Here is a 24,561-nt window from a genome sequence, read left to right as displayed (position 1 = left end):
AATGTGGATGAGTGACTTCAACATGGGGGATCTCACCAGAAGGTTTTATTTACAGTAGTAATTATAGTCTTTGGATTAATTAGCTGGGTGACTTTTTCCGACAAATATACCACTTCCTTCAAGAATGTATTGTATTCCAATCCCATACCCATATATGTTGATATGTGTTTATTACCAAACCACCCCTATGTTTGTGTGTGTGGATATATGATTTTCTATCCTACTTTTGCCCCCAAATGTAGTTATATGTTTGTGTGTGTATATGGAATATGAAGATTCTTTTCACAAAAAATGCTTTTCGATATACCAGAAATGGCTTTAGGTAGCAAAGACATTACTGGAAAACCCCATTCAGTGAATTAACACTAGATCTTCTTAAGCAACAGCTAATATCTTTTCCTAGACAGGTGTTTATTTTCATTGATTAACCTTAAAGTGGCATGTCTAATTAAGTCGTGAGAACATTGTATCATGAATATAAACAAACTATATATACAATTGATAACAATATTTATTCTTTTATTCTTCTTAGACTAAAAAGTGGTCTTTTTTATAGAAAGGTGAGAAAAGGTGGACTTGGTAAACCTGTTTCAACTAATGCAAAATTTTCATCTGGAGGGAAGTACTGGAGATCAGAAAAATGTTTTAACATAATGAAGTAACACTTTTAAGTGTGCACATGCAAAAAAAAATACCATAAAATGAGCTGCTCCAGTTAAACTATGTTTAATACACACACAAATGCTGCTTCTTCATATACTGTCAAGTGAAAAAGAGTTCGTGCTATCATTTGATTTGCAAAATGAGTTCTCCATAGTAAGAGTTCATATTCTTTAAACTTTCCTCAGGCTTTTCCAATAAAACATTCAGTCAGTCTGCTTTTAATATGGACAAAAGCTTCAGCACTAGAGAGGGAAAAAAAAACCAGGAAAACAAGCTCGCTTCTCACATCATCAATCCTAGTTGGAGTATTATGCCAATGATCTGTGGGCTTTGCCCTAAAAGCAGAAAGCAATTGAAGATTTTCCACCTACTACTGTTAGCATGTTCATTTACTACGATTTATTGTGTTTCCCCAGGTGAAGTAAATTTGACATTTGAAGATGTTTTAACTAAGAATAACTATTAAGTATGATATGTGATTCCAAATGCAGAAACTCATCCATTTACATTGAATCCATTCAGGAAACAAAGATTAGAATGTTCCCCCTGGACATTCATTTAATCTGTGCAAGAATCAAAGCCTTCTTTGCCATACTTTGCATAGATGCAATGCCATTCCATGAGTAAAATATTTTTTTTCCTAATGGATAATGGTGAGTTCATTTTCATCCTTCATTTCAAAGTCAATATTCTCTTTTTCATTTGGCCTTTTCCCAATGAAATAAAATGCATTGGCTATCTCGTCCTTATATTCCAAGGTGAGCTCCAAGTGTAGCAGAAGAAACTCAGCAGGTGAACTTTTTTTCTTTCTTTTGTCAAGTGGAATGGAAGCACATTCCATTTAGCCCAAAAATTCAGGCTTAGCAGCCCAAGGGGAGAGACTTTGGTGAGTTTGTTCAGGCCTTGAAACCAGAGGAGAGAAACAATTAGGCTTCCATGTCACTACTGTGTGGCTGGAGGGAAGTCCAGACTTTGCTTCTGGTTGTTGGCACAAGAAGTCTGTCATCTGGTAACTGTTCGGCTCAACGTGTCTGTTGGTTGGCTTCTATTCTTATGGGGTGCTTTCAGAAGTCAGAGGGTCGGATCATCATTGTTGTGGACCGTAAGGAATAGCTGGGACCTTTGAAGTAATGCCATTTGATTCCATTCAGCTTTCCATGGTTTTGTCCAGCAGTATAGAACATCCCATTGAGATTTGAAGGGCCACAGGCATCAAACCACCAGCCTGGAAAAAGCAACACAAATTGGGGAAATACGTGAGAAAGAAATCACAAAGCAAATAGAACATTTGTACTTGATTTGACATCATTCCTTCAGTGGCAAATGGGCATAGTATTGTGGATTGAGAGTTGGAAGAGATCTTAGAGAATTCTACTTCAGCCCCTTTATTTGACCAGATAGAGAGGGACAGGAGACCCAAAGATAGCAGCAGCAGCATGAAGGAAACTTGCTAACATTTTGCCAGGCAATTTGCAGATTTATGCAACCCAAACCTTGAGAGCACTTATTAAGCCCTACTTGTGGGCAAGGCACTGTGTTAAGCCCTGGGTAAACAAAAGAAAAAAATATATAGTCCTCCCTCTCAAGAGATTATACTGTACTGGGAGGAGAGGCTTGCCACATAAATAGATAAGTATGTACTAACAGTTGGGAATCAATATGAATATGAAACCTATAACTAGATGTTAGACTGGATACAGTACTGAGCCTGGAGTCAGAAAGACTCAACTTGATAAACACAAAGTAGCCTCAGATACTTTCCAGTTATGTGACCTAAGGCTAGTCACTTAAGCCTAATTGCCTTAGCTTCCTCATCTATAAAATGAACTAGAGAAGGAAATGCCAAAACAATCCAGTATCTTTGCCAAGAGGACCAAAATGGGGTCATGAAGAGCTAGAAATGACTGAGATTGACTTAGTAACAACATTAATATAAAAACTCCAATTAGAGAATGAGCTACATAAATTAAAATGAAACTTGTTTTTCTGATTTGGAATCAGTAAATCTCAGAGATATTAGTAGCTAATCCAATAATCACATGAATACCCAATGAAGAGGAACCAATTGTCTCTACAAATAGCCCATTACAATGACAAGAATGCAAATTATTCTAGTAACTAAATCTTTTCTGAAGTCCAGTTGTAATAAATTAATAAGGGTTGAACTTCCCAGCAGGCAAAGTAGGTCTAGTTAGTATGATTTACAATATATGGATACTCTCAAAAAATTTTTTTTCATTCTGTTTTCAGGTGATTCAACTTAAATGCATATATTAATTCTGGTAATGTTAACCCAATATCATGAACATTTCAATGATCAACATTATGGTAGGTCTATCCTGCCAGAAAAAGATAAATGCTGGAAGGTCACAGAGAAGAAAGGAGAAAGGGAAAACCTTGGACTGGGGAGGGAGGAGAATACCAATGACAGAAACCTCCTTTAGCCCCTTAACTGCATCCTTCATTTCCTGATTCTTTACTACAGGCTCTGCTGTAAAGGTGACCATCCACCTTGCCCAGGCTAACTCTTCTACATGTACATTTGATTCCACTCCCTATTATCTTAACTAGACAATTAACACCACGATCATATCTTTTTTTATCTTTCTAATCTTGGATATTTCCCTTCTAATTGCTTCTTCCCTACAACCTAAAAACTTATCTAAATCTATCTCACCTGCCCCCCCCCCCCATTCTTCACTAGCTCCTATCATCCTCTTATGATATTATCCTGTATCCCTCAACATTTTTTACAATTAAACTTGCAGAAATAGATCTCTACACCTAAGGTCTTTAGTTTCTCTCCTTTCAGACACTTCTCAACCTTTGGAATCTCATGGCTTTTTCTTAATTGTCCTCCTCCATCTATCGCCAGCATTTGAATTATTAACCCTCCCTCCTAATAAAATATTCTCTTCTATCCCATTTGTGACATATTCTCTCTTGGTTTTCTTTGTGCCTGTGTGGTCACTCCTAAAGTCTTTTCTGCTGGTTTATTACCCATGTTATACCTCCTAACTGTGGATGTACCCCAAGGCTATGACCTTTTATTATCTTTCTATATCCTCTCACTCACTGACTTCAACAGCTCTCAAGGGTAAAATTATCTTTATTGTGTCTGTATCCCGTTCAAATCAGTCCCCTGACCAACAGTCAACTTCCTATCGAATGTTTCAAACTAGATATGTTCTAGGCATCTCATATAATGTTCAAAACTGAACTCATCTCCCCCTCCCCCATCAAATCAACACCTTTCCTCAATTTCCATGTTTTTGTCTAGGAGATCACCATTCTTCTAGTTACCCAGGTTTGCAAGTTAGCTATTATTTCTGCCTCCAGTCAGTTGACAAATCTTGTTATTTCTTCTGCCAAAAAAATCTCTTTAACAACTGTCCCCTTCCTTCTACTGACATAGTTAACATTTTAGGTCGCATAAACTAGCCTCCTAATTAGTATCCCTGATACATGTTTCTCCAATCCATTTCAGCAGGTCTTCCCATGTCAATTCACAATAAAAATAATAGTAATAAAGTAACAGTAAGTGCCACTGGTTCCCCATTTTTCTCAATTCAAATATAAGCTCCTTTTACTGACTTCTGAATTTTTTTCAATCTGGTTCCTTAACTACCTTTCTGACATTTGTATATATTCTTCCCCTTTTGTCTTTTTTGGTCTAACCAAAATGTCATTCTTGCTATTCTTCATACATAATGCCCCATTTCCTATTTCTGCACCTTTGTGCTAGCTTATACTTATGCCTAGAATATGCTGCCTCACCCCCCCCCATTTCTGCCCCTTAGAATCCCTTGAACTCCCTTGAAAGCTCCAATTTCCATATGAAGCTTCTTCTGCTTCCTCAGCTGCCTACTGTCCTTATTGCTCTCTCAGTTTTTACCTTATATTCTTTTCCATAAGCTTTATGTACATTGGGCGCCCCCAACAGAACTTAAGTTCATTGAAGCAGGGTGCATTTCAATTCTGTCTTTGTATTTGCCAATATTTGGTATAGCAAAAGAAATACTTAATCTTTCATTGATTCTAAATTTTGTCTGTCTGGTTCTGAGCTGATGCTTGAATGATTAGTATCTTTCAGTGAGTCTGAATAATGAAGAGAAATGCAACTTTTAAAACTCAATCAATCAACGGTCTTCTAGTACTTGACATGTTTTGTGGAAGAGGGATAAGGCTATGTTTCTTTTCACACATTAAAATAAGATTAATTTAATTTAATATTAAGAAAAAACCTAATACATGATTAGAGTTAATCCAAAGTAGAATGGACCTCTTTGGGAAGTAATTCATTCTTCCTCATTAGATGACGTAAAGCTGTGGTTAGATGACTACAGTTCTTGTCAGATGCATTCTAGTTGAGGTTTTTTTCAGGTATGAGTTGAATTAGATGGTCTCTGAGGTACTTTCTGTGATTGCCTTTCCCATTACATAAGTTTCTTAAAGGTTGCAAATAATTCATTTTTATCTTTGTAATTCAGTGTTTGGTACAATGCCTGTCACATAATAGGCACTTAACAAATGATTGTTCATTGATAGATTGATTTTATCATTGTTTTGTAGTGATCATATATTTCTATAATCCTTTCAGACTTAAAATCCTTTCATATCTTATCTAGTACGTAGTATATTTAGATTCATATATTAATTGATAGATTAATCATCTCTGACATTTATCAAACTATTATCTCTCTATCATTTATCTACCATCTCTATCAATCATCTCTCTCATTTATCTAACATCTTTCTCTCTATCATTGATCTACCTTCAATTTTCCATTTATCATCTCTTCCCATCTACTTGACATCTATCTATCTATCTGTCAATCTATCTATTTACCTATCATATATTTATGTATCACTCCCTCTCTGTCTCTATATCTCTCTGTTTCTCAGTCTATCTCTTTGCCTGTCTGTCCCTCTTTGTGTTTCTGTCTCCCCTTTTCTCTCTCCTCTGTTGCATAAGATAGAGAAACTAAGGATCAGAGATGTTCAATAACTTTTCCAAAATCACAAATATAAAAGGTGAAAAACGGGATTTGAACTCACTCCTCCAAAGTCTAGGTTCAATGCTGCATACTATAGCATATTGGGTCTCTGAAACAAGTTTTTATATTATGAAATAAATGCAGGCTTTATAAAAATCCATTCAGTTTGCTTTTTTCCCACCTAAAAGTAACACTAATGAAATCTTTAGAGAAAGATTAATGCCAGATGCATTTTGGCATATTTCTATTTTGATACAGATGACCTCCCTTTGATTGTATTTACACCTAAGGGAATAATAGCAAAGTAAAAGAAAGCTGCACAGCTGATGTTTTCTGTAACATGAGTATAATCTTGTAGCAACTTTAGGGGGGAAAAATCCAACCAGAGAAAACCTAGTCCTTATTTTTCAAAGTGGGAACATGGAAGCAGCTGGGTTGTGTTTATAGAGTCAAAGTACAGATTTAGTTAACCATATTCATCACTGCTCCTTCCTGGAGCAGAGAAAAAGTAGGGTTTGCTTAATCTGAATTCAATGAAAACTTTATGCTAACAACATAAATTCTAATATACTCAAAGCTAAAGAATACCAAAAAGCTTTTTGTTTTGCAAAGAGAAGGGTGGATGAGTGAAATTCCACTGACATTTTCTTAAGATTAATTCCTTCATTTTTTTTTGATGAGTACAAAAATGAGAATATGCTTTTTTGGTATTTTAATAGATATTCCAATATTGGGAAATTTACTTAAACTTAAGACTCCTTAATGGACAAATAACTTTTACTTTATTGCTTCAGTAAACTAACTTTCCTAATTCCTACTCTTGTGAGCCACTAGAAGGGCCTATTCCATCACTTTATTGAGATTTTATTAAGCCCACAAACCTCCACCATAGACTTGGGAGAAGACAAATTTAGTATATTGTTGACACTTTACAGAATCACAGGATTCCATAGTTGAAAGGGACCTCAGAGATCATTTGGCCTAAATATACCTGACCAAGAATCCCCTCTATAACATAACTTATAATAGGTCATCTCATTTCAGATTATGGATTTCCAGTGAATGTCCTTGGCATTCATTTATACTTTTGGATTTCTCTAATTGTTAAGAAGTTCAAAAATATCCCCTTTTGTACCAGTCATTTCTGGTTCTGCTATATGGGTCTAAAGAGAGAAAGTCTAATTCCTCTATCCCTTGACTGCTTCAAACACTTGAAAACAGCTGTCATGTCTCACCTTGGACTTCATCTTTCTAGGATTAACATCCTCAGATCCTCCATCTAATCTCTACAAAGCATAATCTTGAGATCTTTTCCTATGCACACTTCAGTTTGTCATTGTGCTCCCTAAATTATGTCACTGAGAAATAAATATAATACTTGAGTTATATTATAGTTTCACTAGCTCACTGTGAAAAAGAAAATTCTTTGTTCATGCTTTCTCTCTGATTGAGGCAAAATTTTCTTTAAAAATTGACCAAGGTAGCAATGCATTGATAGGATGATGACCAGCAATCAGCAAAGGATTCTAGATGGAGCCAGATTTATTGATATCTTTCATTAATGAGATAAAGACAATTGAGATAGATCCACTTCAGAAAAAGAGGAAATGTCTTAACTCCTCCCCTATTGGCAGTAATGCAGACTAACAGGGAGTAAATAAATTGATACTTGAATGAAAGCAGGTGAAACAAAAGACTGGGTGCCTACCCTGCTCCACCCCAGAACAGGACTTTTCCTTAACACAACTTCCTCCAAAAGTGATCAGCGAGTAGGACTGGGATCAATAAGTCACTGAGTCAGCATAACTTTCAATATCAACTCTAAATTTCTCTATTAGTAGACCCTCTTAAAGTGCTGTGAAGCAACCATGCCTTACTTGGATGCCACATAAGCAGCAGCTTCAAAACTGTGCCAGTGGCTGGAAAGCAGAAAGAAGGTCTGAAAAATCTAGGTTCCTGAATGAGAAAAGTATGTCTTTTTTTGTGAATTTTCATAACTCCTTTAACCCATCATTATTCTGATTATTCCAAGAATTGGCAAGCAAGAACTTGGCCTATTGTTGCTAAGTTCACAGCTTTGAAGTGATATGAGTAATGAATCAACAAAGCAAACTGAGAAAGGGTAATCAGATACTTGTATAGTAGGTGTTTTATAAATGTTTGTTGATGATAAATGGAAAGAAATCAAGAAGGATATGGAAGCAAAGATCTTTTAGAAAAAAAAAACACTGGAAATGAATGAAACAGAGAAAAGGGCCACTGCAGAGGCCACAGAGGAGAAATGGAAGGATGGCAGAAGGGAGGGTTGTGAAATAAGCAAAAATTGGGTAAATCAAAATATATTGATAATTTGAAGATCTGTTTCTTATTTGGTGACAAAAGCCAAAATACCTTCATGAATGTCAAGCATGTATGAATGTGTCACGAAATTTTAAATCTAGCACTTAGATATTATCTAATAATTATTAGGGGATTTAGAGAAAGAAGGGATCTCAGGGTTCAGTTAGTCCTAATTACTCAATTTATAGATTAGATGCTAAGGCCCATAGATTCAAGTGCCCTAAGGAAAAATGTAAAATCATTGAGGCAAGGAATCATTTTGTATTTTTCTTTGTGTCCCAGGTATCTATCAGTGTGCCTCAAATATTTGTTGTTTAGTTTGACTAATCATTTTCAACTCCGTTACCCTTTTGGAGTTTTCTTGGCAAAGATACTGGAACAGTTTGCCATTTCCTTCTTTAGCTCATTTTACAGATGAAGAAACTGAGGGAAACAGGGTTAAGAGTATGAAAATAACATCTCTCTCATAGGGTTGCTATGGGAATACAATGAAACAATACTTGTAAAGTGCTTTGCAAATCTCAAGTTCTATATAAATGCTAGATATTACTATTATTAGACTTTCTAATTGGACTTTTTCATTCTTTGCTCTTATTTAAGAAACTATATCTTCCTTAGTTTTTGTTGATGTGTTCATTTTTCAGCACATTTGACTTCTTTAGATGTCTTGTTCGCTATATCTTCCATCCTCACATTCAAACCCCAAGTCCCTTTGGAAAGAAGCCTCTTGATGTTATTCAAATGGCCTGAGAACTCTTGCCTCTCCCATCTTCTTTCTTGCCATTATCTTCTATTAAGCAATCTACATTTATGACTAAGAAACCGGGAGAAACAGCAGGCTGAGTAAGTTAAAAATCAAATTCTTATTGTCTTAACTGACCATGATAAATATATGTACACATGAAGTTCATATATATATGAAATATCAGGAAGACTGTCAATGAATTTTGATGTGACTAAGGAAATCACTTTATAGAGCAACTTGAACTAGGGAGAGACTATTGAAGTGCTAACAATTTTTATCAGTGTATAATTATAGGTCTTGTGCTTACTTTTAAAGTATGCTCATTGTATAGAAGCTAATTTTATTTATTTTTTATTTATTTTTAAAACCCTTACCTTCCATCTTAGAATCAATACTGGGTATTGGTTCTAAGGCAGAAGAGTGGTAAGGGCTAGGCAATGGCAGTTAGGTGACTTGCCCAGGGTCACACAGCTAGGAAGTGTCTGAGGCTAAATTTGAACCCAGGACTCTCATCTCTGAGCCTGACTCTCAGTCCAGTGATCCACTCAGCTGCCCCCTAGAAGCTAACTTTAAAGTATTAACCAATCTCTTTTGAAGCATAAGATTAATGAGTGATTAAACAATAAAATAAAATGCATAAGGCATTTTTATTAGGTAATATTTTTGAATGACTGATAAAACTAAATGTATTCAAATCTAAAATATGAAAGTAAAATACAATCTTTTCCCATGCTGCATAGTTCTACCTTCTGCAAGGAACCTTTTCTCATCCTCCTCAGTGCTAGTCCCTTTTCTTTGAGATTATCTTCAGTTTATCGTATACTTATATTTGTATCTCTCTCTATGATCTATCCACCTATAACTTATATTTTTTATAGAATTTGTACCTTGTTTCCCTCTTTAGATTATTTTACATGAAGGCAAGAATTGTTTTTAACTTTCATCATATCCTTAGTACTTATAATAGTATAAAGCATGAAAGGAAGTGCTTAACTAATGTTTCTTAGCTTGAATTATATCCTTTTATTCTTTAGGGAAATTTTTGATGACGTCTACTTTTATTCTTCTTTTTAAGTAATTTAATTCTGCTTTGGAATGAGGGAAAAAATGAGGTGAAGGAACCAGGTGACTTCTATTTGCCAAGGATGTATCCTCTTCCCAATGTGGTTGTCCAGTAACAACCTGTCTTACCTAGCATCTGTATCTCTTCTGCAACTCATCTTTTATGTCATGGACAACAGAGGAATGCAGGTACTCAGCCTCTGAATCAAAGGAGTCACCCTAGAAGTCTAGTGAAATGCCCTCTCTCCCATGATCTCTAGTCAGTTTATTGAGGACCAGTAGCCTGAATGATTTGGGGTGAACTTCTATTCACTAAACAAAGGAATGCGACCAGTAATGACAATGTAATGAATATGTGGTCACCACATATTCATTTGTTGTAATATCTGATGAGGACATATTCTCATAGTGTTGAGTGACAAGAGCGCTGAATGGACCACGATGTATATTGTGCAGCAGAATGGAGCACTGTATTAGGAGTCAGAGGGTCCAAGTTTGGACAATGGCTCCACTACTTTTTAAAGTAAAGGAGTTTGACTACATGGCTTCCTTCCAGCTCTCTCTCTATTATCCTATTATTGGCATTTCAAGTGACTCCCTAGTTCTCTCTAGAGTTAACATTGTAACGTAGGATAACATTGTACACAGTGACAGCAATATAGTTAAAACATAGCAGAAGGAGCTCTACATGCTGAGGAAAGAGCAAGTCATTTTTGTACTCACACACAAAGTAGAATAAGGCCAGTGCTATGGGAAAGAATATGCATCTACACTATTATTTTTAAAGTCATTAGAGATGGGAGTCATGTAAAATTTTAAAAGTGATTTCCTAGCTAAAGAGGAATATGATAATCAGAGAGGATCGTCCTGATGTTCCTAAAACTATCCATCATGTTTGGCCAATTTGGTCCTAGTCTGATTTATGTGAATGCAAAAAGGACTTGCAACTTCCTCTGCATGGGGACCTTTTCCCTCTATACTTTATAGGCTATCCACGGTTCTAGGGAGAACTTGGAATTTAGTAGAGAGGCGAAGACATTTTATGACAAGCCCAGAGTTATGCAACTACTCAGTGTCAGATGTAAATCGATGTCATCCTAACTCAATGGTCAGCACTCTACCTATTATGTTAGGATGCCTCTCTTTCTAATAGTCATATGTTTGTATTTCCTTATTCAATAAATAAATGATAGCCTCTTTCATGGTTTCTAAGGACTGAACAGGCCTCTCTTGAGGTGATTATAATTTTAGTAAATCAAATCTTTCTTGAGATAGTAGCTACCATATAAATCAATCCCAAACTCATTTTTAGATGAACTAAATGAGATAGAAAGGCCTGTGTAAGGTATTATAACAAAAGTAGCACTGAATTTGGAGTTAAATTATGTGGGTCTAAGTTATGGCTTGGCCAATTAATATCTTATGTTATCTCAGAAAAAATTTCATTTTTCTAGGTCATAGTTTCTCTATTTCTAAATTCAGGATGTTTGATTACATATCCACAAAAATCCCTTCTAAACTAATATCTTAACTATAAAAGAGGATCCAATATGCTCCTATTATATTTCACCTTTGCTTGTAAGTGACATGCTAGGAAATAACTTGGGTGCTACCAGTACCCCTTTCCCCCAACATGTTTACTATATTAAAAAATTTAACATGGAATAACATATATCATAGCCCCATAAAGTTCAAACTTTTAGCATCTCCCTACTGGCCAATCTATAACAAATTCTTATGCAGGATTTTAGATTAAAGTTTTGCTACATTTCAATAGCTCCCCTATCTATTTCCTGCTCCCCCAATCTAGATACACAGTATTCTTGATTAATATTATTAGCTATCATTTTTATCTAGTGCTCTGAGATTTACAAATGCTTTATACATTTTTCACTTTATATTTACAAACATGAGAGGTAAGCTATTATTATACCCATTTAACAGATGAAAACAATGAGGCAGACAGAGGGTAAGCAATTTGTCTAATGTCACAGTGCAAATAACATATTGAAATATGATTTGAACTCAGGTATTTCTGCATCCAAGTCCAATTCTCTATCCACTGCATTACCTAGCTGCTTTATTTTCATTCATCTAGTTTCATAGATTCTGCTATTGACTAAAAAATTGGAGTAGAAGCTATATTTTCCATAGCTATTAATGTGGTTGGTGGGTAGCAACCCACAATATCCAAACCAAATTAATATGTAAATTAGAAATAGTTAACAAGATAATTTATAAAAGCAAAAATATAGTTATGCCACTTTAAACTGAGTCAACATATGGCCCACAGAGCACATTATGAATGAATGAGTTGCCCCCATTTATATTTGAGTTTGATACTACTATTCTATATGACTACCATCTAACTGGGTATCTACATACACACAATATACATGGATGGAAGTTGCAAAGTAGCAAGTTAAACCTTCATAGAGAAGCAATAAATTCTAGTGGATAGAGTTCTGGGTTTAGAGTAAAAAATATGTTTTAAATTTTATCTCTGCTATGATCAATGCAAGTCACCTGACCTCTATATGTTTCAAGAAACTCCTGATTAATCTAATATAGATGGGTTGCAATTTGCCTTGAAGGAAAGAGGAATTAACCTGACAAAATCATGGATCCTTCACATTTTCAAGCAAAGCAAAACTTCCTAACAATTAGAGTTATTCCTAAATGGAACAGAAATTCCTAAATTCTTAGCATGAGAAGGAACAGGCTCTACCTCGCTTTAAAGACTGGAAAACTACTTTTGGGGAAGGAATTACAGTTCAGATTTGAGTTAGATTATCTAGCTCCTGAGTTCTCTTCTACTTGCAATTTTGTGAATACTAAGCAATCTAGAGAATACCAAATAGGCATTCCTGTGAAACATGAGGAATCACTTATTCCCAGTTTGATGTTCTATTAAAGCATTTCTTGGAAGTTCTCATTTTTTCTCCCATTGATAAATTGACACTTTTATTAATGCCACCAAAGCAAACAGTTTTGCTTTTGCTTTGTATATTTGTGGATCTGCATAGATAATGACAAGGTAGAAAATGATACTGTGAAATAGTGGAAAGACTATTGGATTCAGCCTGATGGCTTGACTTCCTGTCATAGTTCCATAAACTGGGTTACTTTGAGCAAATCACAGCACTTTTCTGAAGCCCAGTTTCCTGTTCAATAAAAAAGAAATAATAATACCTAATATGATTTGCAAAGTTCTTAGCATAGTACCTAACAATAATATGTGCTATATAAATATTATCTATCAACATATAATTGGAAAGGAATACCATTGTGCTAAAAGAATTGATCAAAAGGATGATTTTAGAAAAATATAGGTCAACAAAGACCCTTATGAACTGATACAAAGTGAAATGAGCAGAACCAGGATAACATTGTACACAGTGACAGCAGTATTGTTTGATGAACAAGTGTGAATGACCTAGCTATTCTTAGCAACATCCAAGACTATCCCCAAGGACTTATGATAAAAGATGCTCTCTCTCTCTAGATAAAGAACTGATGGAGTCTGAATACAGCCTGAAACACTATATTTCACTTTCTTCATTTTAATATGGAAAAATAATACAGGACAATGTTTTACATTACTGCATATCTAAAATATGTATCAAATTGCTTGACATCTCAGGGAGGGAGGAGGTGTAGAATTTGGTTCAAATTTTTAAAGAAAAATGTTAAAAATTGTTTTTTACTATAACTGAGGGAAAATAAAATATAAAATATATAAATGCTATCTCTCTCTCTATCTAATCTCTATGTGTCTATCTTTCTACTTCTCATCACTATCTCTTACTGTATAGCTATGAAAACACCTTGAAAATAGCAAATTCTTACTCACAGATGCATAAGGTATTGAGTGGTGAATAGCTCTTCTGGCAGATATAAATAAAACATTAACCTTTGTGGATTGTAGAAATACATAAATGATTAAGATCACTCAAATAAATGAGGTGATTACTTCTATGTTCTCTTTCACTATATATCATATAATTAAGAATTAGGCAGTACTAGAAAACTACTTTTAATCAAATATCACAGTCCAGTTCAGAAATGTTAACTTAATATAGCTATGGTCTATACATTCTGGATATGGATTTTGTTTTTAACTGAATCATAAAATAGAAGCAAAAGAACAAAAATGTTTGCTCCCCTCAGTAATTCTGTATCTTCAGAATTACATGCCATGTATACCATGGTCTACCAACCAATTATTAACTGATGATAAAGATGATGAATTAACCTGGCAAAGGACAAATTGCTAATATTTCTCATGACCTTTCCAAATAAATTGTGTTTCAATGTCCTAATTTATATATATACATGGTTCACAATCCAAAAGGTAATAGTATAAGTCAATGTGGGGAGAAGGGGTATTTATTATGACTTTTCTTTTTTTAGAGAAGTTTGGGAAGTCACAGAATTGGTGAGTAGATGAATAAGTAAATGGCCTAATATTCCCTTTTTCAGAAATGATGGCAGTTGATTAACCACGAATGACTTAATTATTATGGACAAGGCAAGAATCCAGTACAACTCCAAGGGACTCTTGACTGAAAAGAGTATCCCTTGCCATAGACGGAACAGACTGAATATGAATAAAGATTTATGCATATCACTCCACTTTATTTCCCTCATGAATTTTTCTCTACAATGAGCAATATGTGTCTTGTTTCACTGTATGAAAAATGTGGAAATATATATTGTAAGGTAATATATGTACAATCTATATCACGTTACCTGCCTTCTTTGGGAGGAGGAGGCTTGAGAGATAGGGAGAGAGCCTGGGCTGTAAAATGTCAGAAAATGAATATTAAAAATCAGATTGACCTGTAATCTGGAAAAAATAATAAAATAGGAATTGTAGTATACAACATATGGAACATACTAATGTTTTATAATTGCATGTTTACTTATTAATATTGAATTGATTAATGTTCTCTGAGAAAGAAATGGAAATTGGGTTGTGGGAGACTGATATAAGGTACCTATAGGATGGGTAGAAGCCAGTCTGGGTGGATAGATAGATGAATAGTTTGAAAAGCAAAATTGGAAGGGCTTATAAAGAAGGTCATTTTGTATTTTCATTTTGAAAAACATGGTCTTGGGGTCAAAAAATTCTTCAGCCAGGTGCCAACCTACTGGTGATAAGTCTTTCTCCACTCAGCCATACTAATTATCAGATAGTAGAGAGTAACATCGGTGGAACTATACCTGAAGACTTTCAAGTATAGCAGAATATTGAGACAGTTATGTTCCTCTGTCATGGCGTCAGCTGCCCAGACTATGTAACCACCATGCTAAAATGAGGTATTATAATATGACTTTTGTGTACTTATTTCAATGGCTGAATTGAATTCAAAATTTAATTTCAATTTCAATTAAAAAATTAAAAATTAAAAAAGATTAATGGATCATTACAGGTGAGCACTTTTAAACTAACTCAACCTACTCATTTTATAGACAAGGAATTTTAGAACCTCAGAGAAGGTCATATGAGTCAGTAGCAGATTATTGTGGAGTCTAAGACTAGTTATTCCCTTATTTACAAGACTTCAAATGTTTGAATAACTTCACTTTATAAAATGGTGTACAAGAGAAAAGAACATTAACTTTGCATTCAACTCTGTATATACACTAAAAATAAAAATAAAAATATGTGAAATGAACTACTTCAAGAAGGGTAGAACCCCAACATGCTCAGTGATGCAAGGAAAGGATAAAAAAATATTTGTTTTGAGGATTGATAAAAACCTCTCAAATGTTTTATGGTTGGCAACAGTAAAGATTTATTTTGCCAAACATTTTCTGTAACCCTCTGCATATAATTCAATAAGAAACCTGAGATGCATGTTTCTAATTCATTTACACTTAACTCATTAAAATTTAGATCTGTAACATCTATTTATAATATCCCAAAAGCCTTTTAAAAATATTTTGAATCTTATCTTTGATGTAGAAAATTACATTTTACCAGTAAGAACGTAAACTCTGACCTGGAAATATGAGTTTAAGTCAAATCTTTTTACAATTCTTAACACAGGAAGTTCAAATGTGCTCTTAAGTTAGGAAAACCACAATCCACAATAAAATCTTAGGCATTTTGTCTCCTTTAAACTAATGCTAATTATTCTTCCCTCTCCCTCCCCCCCTCCCCAGCCATGCTTAGCAACCAGAACACCAAATTATACTTTTTAAAAAATTTTTTAAACCCTTACCTTCCGTCTTGGAGTCAATACTGTGTATTGGCTCCAAGACAGAATAGTGGTAAGGGCTAGGCAATGGGGGTCAAGTGACTTGCCCAGGGTCACACAGTTCAAAGTGTCTGAGACCAGATTTGAACCTAGGACCTCCCATCTCTAGGCCTGGCTCTCAATCCACTGAGCCACCCAGCTGCCCCCTTTACTTTTAGTAAATGATATAACCAAAACATTCCAAGTATGTATTTTAGGGGGATAAGAAATCAATTTTTTCTCAGTCATTTTCATTACTGATATCATTTAATTGATGAAATATAATTTGACCACTCAGATCTTCTGGAGACAAATTATTCTGCCTACACAAATTTCCTCGATAACTAAATGTTTACCCATGTAAGGGTTAAAATAGGGGTGTTAGGGGGCAGCTGGGTAGCTCAGTGGATTGAGAACCAGGCCTAGAGACGGGAGGTCCTAGGTTCAAATCCAGCCTCAGCCACTTCCTAGCTGTGTGACCCTGGGCAAGTCACTTGACCCCCATTGCCTAGCCCTTACCACTCTTCTGCCTTGGAGCCAATACACAGTATTGACTCCAAGACGGAAGGTAAGGGTTTTAAAAAAAATAGGGGTGTTCACAAAATAAAAGATCAGCTTTTAATAATTGAGTTTTAATGAGAATATAGTAGAGTCATAAATTAATATTATCCCTTTAAGCCAGAGAAAAGAAGAGTTCTAGCAGCTTTTAAGAATTAACATTTAGTTTAATTAAAATAGAGATAGTAAAAGACTATAGCAAAGGAGGGAAAGATAGAAAAGAGGTAAGAGAAATTATTATTCTTATACCCTATAACTATACCTACAATTCCTAATACTATCTAAAATTCCCTAAAACTATCTCTAACTGTCTTCTGAAGACAGTTTCTTCTTGCCTGGCAACCACCAGGCCTAATCTAAACTACTCTACCTATAAATGATTCACTAACTAACTAACTCCCTAAATAATCAACAGCCAACATTCAGTGACTCCTTTATTCAGTCTTCTATAGTAGCCCAAACTGTCAGTAGCCAATTGACAGCAGATCTTTGCCTATGAGATAGACCTCCTGTTCTCTAGGGATCCCAGAAGCAAAAAGCCTTTTAAAGGCTAAAGCCAAAAGTCTTCTCAGGAAGCTCAGGCCTGCCTTTATATTCCAGCAATTAACCACTGTACCAGCAACTAACCCCCAACTTACACCGAGCAGTCAACTTCCCTGCAATTGCTAGCCTTAATTGTCAGCAACTCACCTACTAACCATCAGCTACTGACTCTCCTAACTGGCAGCAACTGACAGCTTGCTACTGATGCTGACTCAGCAGGGGGCTCCCTGGTTCCCACTTCCTGTCACTGTGGGCTGGTTAATCCCTACACATCTCTATGGTAAAAGGACCTCAGGTCCCCTATTAAATTAAAGAAAATAAAGAATTTCTTTTCACATCTCTAACAAAATGCAAGCTTCTTGATGCCAGGAATTCTGGTCTTTGTAATACCAATGTCTAGCATATATACTTGCATACTGAAGATTTTTAAGAAGACAGTAAGAAGATTGTAGTAATTGTATATAGTAGTTACAATATAAATACATAGTCTGTTCTCCCCTCATTAACTATTTTAGAAATAATTATTTATTATTACTGAATTAACATAATTCAGTATATTTTATGTTATGTTTCAATTCATCAAGTTTTTATTGAACATCTATTTACTAAGGGACAAGTACTTTCTATAAACTGAAAATAGAAAAACAAAAAGGAAAATAATAATTGTTCTCAAAAATTTCACATTATATAATTAAATTAAAAAATATAAAAGTAAAAAAAAGTAATTTGTTGAGGTATATGAGGGTAGGGTGAGAGTACATTGGTAAATAGTTAGGTGGATCCATAAATGTTTTTTGTTTCTTAATTGTGGAACAATGCTGTGAAACTTTAGCTTCTTACTTCCTCTCATCTTCCTTTTTATCAGTGAGTGAATGATGAAGAGAAGTAATCTAGTCACAGGGGAGTCAAAGGTTCATGATTACTGTAGTGAAGCCTGTGGTGAGGAATTCTCTGAACTGTTAGGAACTGGGATACCATGGGCTGAAAATTTACTGAATGATAAATTCCATAGTATGGGGAAAAGAGTTGTAGTTTTCTATTCTCTCCCATAAATCAATGTTGGCTACGTTGACTTGTTGAGGAAAGAAACATATATATAAAAAAGGGAAAGGGAATGTGTTCTGTGGAAGGTTCAGCAAGTGTGCAAGGATGTAGTATATAGGGAACACAGAAATGGGGAGATCTGAAAAAAGTTACATTGATTTGAATGAGTATCTGCCAACCCAAAAATGATATTAATAATTACTATTATATTATATCAAATAGTATGGCTGGCAATGATGAAGATATATCTTGAATATTGCCAACCATAAAATGCCTTATCAATTCTCAAATATACAATCTTTTTCATTTTTTGTATCCCTAAACAATTTTGGGCTCTGCTATTATGTTTTATTATATTACATAAATACTGTATACTAATGATGCAATATAATTAATCAGGTAAACATAAAATATATAGTACTGACATATGTAAAATAAATTATATAATTAGTATTATATTTAGTTTATATAGGTATATAATTAGTGGTTACTATTACAAAAATATAATATAAAACTTTATAAAAGTTACCATTATATATTACATTATAATTTACTAATGTTTTTCTAACTATGCTATTTTAAAATTTAAAAATATCCATAAAAGAAGTATACAATAGTGGGTTATAAAACTTTCCTCCAGGTGAGACAGAACTAGGGTCTAGGTCTTCCTCTGTCACATAATTACTATGTGGCTCTGGACAAATCATTTACCTTCTCAGTTCTCCCCATCCAATTCTATATAATTAGAAGCTATAAAGCCATTACAAAGTTACATTGTTAAGGAGCATTCCCTCAAAGGAAGTTCCTCATTCCAAGGAAATCACTAGAACACCTAAGAAAAATATGTGTATTTTCTAAATAAAATACCTGTGCTTTTGTTAATAGTTTTTGTGTTATCTCTTTTGTTAGTTTGGGAAACCTATTTTTAATTCTTGGAGAATGGATGAATTTTTAATAAATGTTACTCTGCTGATTTAGTATCCAGTTAAACAAAATTCAACTATATGCTGATATTTGAAACAAAGTCACTTTTTACAAAAGTAAATGTAAGGGTATCAACAGGCTATTCAATGCAAAAGCACATATTCAGATGGAGACTCACTTGAAATAGAAAGATTCATATGTCATTAACATAAAAGGTTGGAGCAGAATCTATTATGCTTTGGCTAAAGTAAAAAAGGCAGGAGTATTATTGAAGACCTCAGGCAAAGCAAAAATAAAAATAGACCAAATTAAAAGAGATAACTAGGGACACCACATTTTGATAATAGGTACTGTAGACAATGAAGTAATACCAAAATCTGTGTCTATCTCTATTCTATTAGGACACCTACAATTATGCTGTTATCTATATTTCTATAACTTCCCCATAAATGTCTCCATTAATATTGCCAAGAATTCCCTAAATTCAAATTATTCTTCCAGTATAAGTCAATGTTCCAAAGGAAACAGTAAGGAAGAATTATACAAATTGACAGTTTTGTATAATGCATGAACATATCTTAGCTTCTTTCTTAACCAATGGAGAAGAGGGTCCTGAAGTAATCCATATTCAACTCAGGCAAAATATTTCTTTTTGGATGGCTTTAAGTTTTAGGAAGTTTTTCCTTACATTTCAGCTTTTATCTTTGCATTCTATTCCAGTTTTCTCAAGTTGTACAGAATGAAGCTAATCTCTTTCCTACCCAAAAGCCCATCGATTACTTGAAGGTCATCATTTTGTCCTGTCTAAGTCTTTTTTCTAGGCTAAATATTAGGCTTTTGATTATTCCATCCATTATGTTAGATAAAATTCTAACTATCCATCATTCTCAGATTTTATAAATGTGCCTTCTAGGCCTTCATTCAAGTCACCAATCAAAATCTTGAATAAGACAAAGGACTCAAAGAGCTTTAGCATACTACAAGCAACCAATTAAAAGACTGACATTGAGTGACTAATTAATACTAGGATTATACTTAAAAATTATGAATCCACCTAACTGTATTATCAACCAGATCAGATCTTTTAAACTAGTCTACAAAGATATGAGATTTTCTAAAAGATTTAGCTGAAATTAAAATGTATAATATCTTTCCCTAAAGTCCTCATAACATAGAGGTGGCTCTGGGTTTATAAGTTTCTGGGATCAGAACACAAGCCCGTAGAAGGTCAGTAGATCTAGAAAACTAGAAACTATTTTAAAAGTATGGGTTTGTCTGGAGACTATGGTTCCACAGAACACTCTACCTAATTTTGAGAGATTTATTACTAAAAGGTTGCCCATAAATTGAATGGGCTTTTTTCTAGTCACAATAACTTCCTAATTCTCTCTTTGAAGGTATAGAAGCCATGATCTATTTCAATACCAGTAATGGTGACAATATAAACCAAACCTCTGAAGTATTAAGGCATACCAGTAGAAATTCCTCCCAGCTATCAATACAGTAATCCAATTACATAAGTAAATATGAATAATTTGGCAAAAATGAACAGAACTTTCTAGTGATCACTATGTTCTTCTGCAAGGTGCTTTTTCAAAATCTCTTTTAAAATCTAGATTACCCTAATATAATCACTTTTTCCTCCATGATTTCTTACATTTTATTGATGTTTGTTTTATGAGAGTTTTTGCCATTTTATTTTATATATTAGCATACATTTTGATGAATCTCAATTTTTTATCTTATTTAAAATGCTTGGATATTTTCTTTTCTCTTTAGTCAATTTCAATGTCCAATTTGACCCTTTCTCATATTAGATTTTTTTTTAGTGGAAATCTCAATTCTGCCTTCACAAAAGCAAGGCAATCATTCTATTCCTTAGAAATTAATTAACACTGTTTGTTAACAAGGTTCTTCAACTTCCATCTCTATGCCTTTGTGCTGACAGCGTCCCCCATATCTGGAATGGTTTTCCTTGTCCCTTCTGCCTTTTTTTGTTTTTCTTACTTCTTTTAAGACTAAGCATGAACTTGAACTTTTGTATCTTCTCCCCTTACTCTCTAAGACTACAATGCACTTACTCTTTACAGAGCCTGTATATTGATATTTATTTATATATTGTCTCCCCATTTCACTTATGAGATACATGAGGACATTGTCTGGGTTTGCCATCTTTAAGTTTTTCTTAAAAAGAAGAATTGTCCAATGGGAAAAGTTACAAAGATAAATGAAAAAAATAATATCTTAAATATTAGAATTGGGCAAGTGGAATTGACTCTATGAGACTCTACGTAGACTTCAAGAAACCAAAACAATAAAATGAAAAGAATTTTTTTAAGTAGGAGAAAATATGAAATATAAGAAAAATAATCAACTTATAATATAAAAATAATTTAAGAATTACTGGAATACCTGAAAGCCACAATAAAAAAGGCCTAGCCATCATAGGTCAGTAATTATAAAGGAAATTTTCCTCAAATCTCAGCTCCAAAGGGTAAAAAAAAATAGAAAGAATATATTAATCACTTTTAGGAAGAGATATCAAAATGAAAAACCCTAGAAATATTATAGATAAATATCAGAGCTCCCCTATCAAAAATAAAATATTAAAAACATTCCCAAAGAATTCAAATATCATGGAACCACAGTCAGTATAACACGACTTAGAAAATTCTACCTTTACAAAGTGAAGGACTGGGAATATGATTTTCCAGAAGGCAAAGGAGTTTGGATTATAATGATAAAAATCTACCAGCTAAACAGAGTATAATTCATCAGGTAAAAAATGAATATTTAATAAAATACAGTACTTTTGAGCATTTTTGATGAAAAAGAATAGAAACAAATTGAAATTTTGACATTCAAACATAAGAGTCAAAGGAAGCATAAACATGAAATAACTCATAAGCACTCAATAAAGTTATACTGTTTACATTCTTTTTTGGAAATATTGTATATATAATTCATTACACACACACACACACACTCAGTTGTATATATACATCTATCTTACCTAACAGGAAAATAGGAAGGGACAGAGATAAAAGATAGAAAATATAATTTTAAAAAAAGGGCTGGCTAAGAGAAGTGGTGGTTAGAAGGAAAAGAGACTTTTGAGGAGCTGTTCTTCAGTCATTTTTCATTTGTATCCAACTCTATATGAATTTTCTTAGCAAAGATAATGGAGTGGTCTGTCATTTCTTCAGTTTATCTTACAGACAAGGAAACTGAGGCAAACAGGGTTAAGTGAATTGCTTAGGGTCATGCAACTGCTCATAAGTGTCTCAAATGAGATTTGAACTCAAGTATTCCTTACCTCAGCCCAGGCACTACTGTGCCACCTAGTTGCTCATACTTTTGAAGAGAGACCAGATAAAAAGAAAGAGAAGGATAAGCAGAAGATAATAGGAGGGAGGGAAATGCACAGTAATAGCATAACTATGAATATGAATGGGATGAACTCATCCATTGAAGGGAAATTATTAGGTCAATGACTTAGGAACCAGAATCCCCTGTACTTTATAGGAGACTCACTTGAAATAGAAAGATTCATATGGCATTAACATAAAAGGTTGGATCAGAATCTGTTATGCTTTGGCTTAAGTAAAAAAGGCAGAAGTATTATTGATGGCCTCAGGCAAAGCAAAAGTAAAAATAGACTTAATTAAAAGAGATAACTAGGGACACCACATTCTGATAAAAGCTACCATAGACAATGAAGTAATACCAAAAATTGTTATACTTATTTTTTGCTAACAGCCTCTTTTCTCAAATATATAGAAAAAAGAATCAAATTTATAAAAGCCAATCCCCAATTGAAATTTTTTCAAGGGATATAAATAATAGGCAGTTTACAAAAAGAGAAATCAAAACTAACTATAGGCATCTGAAAAAAATCTCTACATCACTATCAGTTGAAGAAATGCAAATTAAAACAACTCTGAGGTACTACCTTACAACTATCAGAAATGGCAAATGCTGAGATGGATGTGGGGAAATAGGTACACTAATGAACGTTTAGAGGAGTTATGAACTGGTCTAACCATTCTACAGAATAATTCAAGCAATACTTGAATAGATGTATCCATTGTACATACCCTTTGTCCCAGACATGTCAGACTAAGTTTGTACTTCAAATAGATCAAAGAAAAAGGAAAATGACCCATATGTTCAAAAATATGTTTCTTTGTGGTGACAAAGAATTAGAAATTAAGGCAATCCTCATTAGTAGGGAAATGTCTGAAGACATTGTATCTTATGATTGCAATGGAATACTAGTGTGCCATAAAAGATACTGAGTGAGGTGGTCTCAGAAAAACATAGGGAGGTCTTTATAAAGTGTACAAATATAACTGAACAGAACCCAAAGATCACTGGACACAGTAAGGGCAATATTGTAAAGGTTAAATCTGTTAAACATTTGCTACTCAAAACCATGCAAAAATCGAAGAAAAATTCAAAGGACTCATGATGAAAATTTTATCTATCTTCAAAGAAAGGTCTGAACTCAGCTGCAAACTGAAGTATTGTTTTATCACTTTATTTTTCATGGTTTTCTTTGCAATATGGTTAATATGGAAATACATTTTGGGTGATTTCACACATATAATTGATGTCATATTCTTTGCCTTCTCAGTGGGTGGAGGAGGGGTAGGTTTGAGGGAGAATATTTTTTTAAAAGAATCTTAAAAATAAATAAGATTTTAAGTAGAAAAATGTATTATTCTGATTTTATAGATGAGGGACTGAGCTTCAGAAAAGTTAACTGACTTGTACCAAATCACAAAGCTACTAAATGGCAAGAATGATACTCAGAATAGTGATCTTTTGATTCCCAGTTTAAAGGTCTTTTCACTATGATAAATACTTACCCTAATTAAGTTTGATATTAGGTATGTTTGAAAATGCCCAGCCTTCTTTTTGTACCTATTATTAATTCTATGACATTGTTTATTTTCCCTAAGGTTTCCACTGTCTCCATGGCACCAACCAATTCTTTCCTGTTCATCAGGATTATGACCAGAGGAGCCATTCCCTTGATTGCTTTCTCTCTACCTTCTGACAGATGAAAACTACCAGTAAAATAAGCCAAGAATCTAGCAAAGGTTCTAATTTTAATATCATGGAAGTTTTAGCTTAATATAATAAATTAAAGTGTGGTTTTATCCTTTCTCTGTTGATTGGCTTGAGAAATAGTCCACGGTAAATTGTGAAAGTTTTCTTCTATTGTTCAACACTGTTGATTTACAAGGTAAAAAAGGATAGACTTTTAAATACAGTGGAATCCTTCTGCAAAAGAATTTTTTATAAAACTTGTATGCTATGAGCCATATAAAGAAACTGCACAGAAAGAATTTAAGAGAAGGTAAAGAATATAAAATGATGTAATGTTATTTTAATTTCTCTATAAGAAGACAAAATAAGTTCTGTACATTATATA

General features: G+C 33.9%; 1 protein-coding gene across 2 annotated transcripts in view; it reads right to left on the bottom strand.

Moving 5' to 3' along the window:
* Positions 1 to 493: 493 nt before the first annotated feature.
* The window catches only part of ANGPT1 (angiopoietin 1), a 307,136-nt gene continuing 283,068 nt past the window's right edge, over positions 494 to 24,561 (bottom strand). For both annotated transcript variants that reach the window (XM_056823190.1, XM_001369530.4), the window contains exon 9: positions 494 to 1,888. In XM_056823190.1, coding sequence (XP_056679168.1) covers positions 1,728 to 1,888 — 161 coding nt within the window. In that variant the 3' untranslated portion in view covers positions 494 to 1,727. The remainder of the gene's footprint in view (positions 1,889 to 24,561) is intronic.

This window comes from Monodelphis domestica, chromosome 3 (genome assembly GCF_027887165.1).
Source record: "Monodelphis domestica isolate mMonDom1 chromosome 3, mMonDom1.pri, whole genome shotgun sequence".
NCBI classification, from domain to species: Eukaryota; Metazoa; Chordata; class Mammalia; order Didelphimorphia; family Didelphidae; genus Monodelphis; species Monodelphis domestica.
The sequence above is the reverse complement of the archived record's forward strand: the minus strand, read 5'-3'. Positions and strand labels throughout refer to the sequence as shown.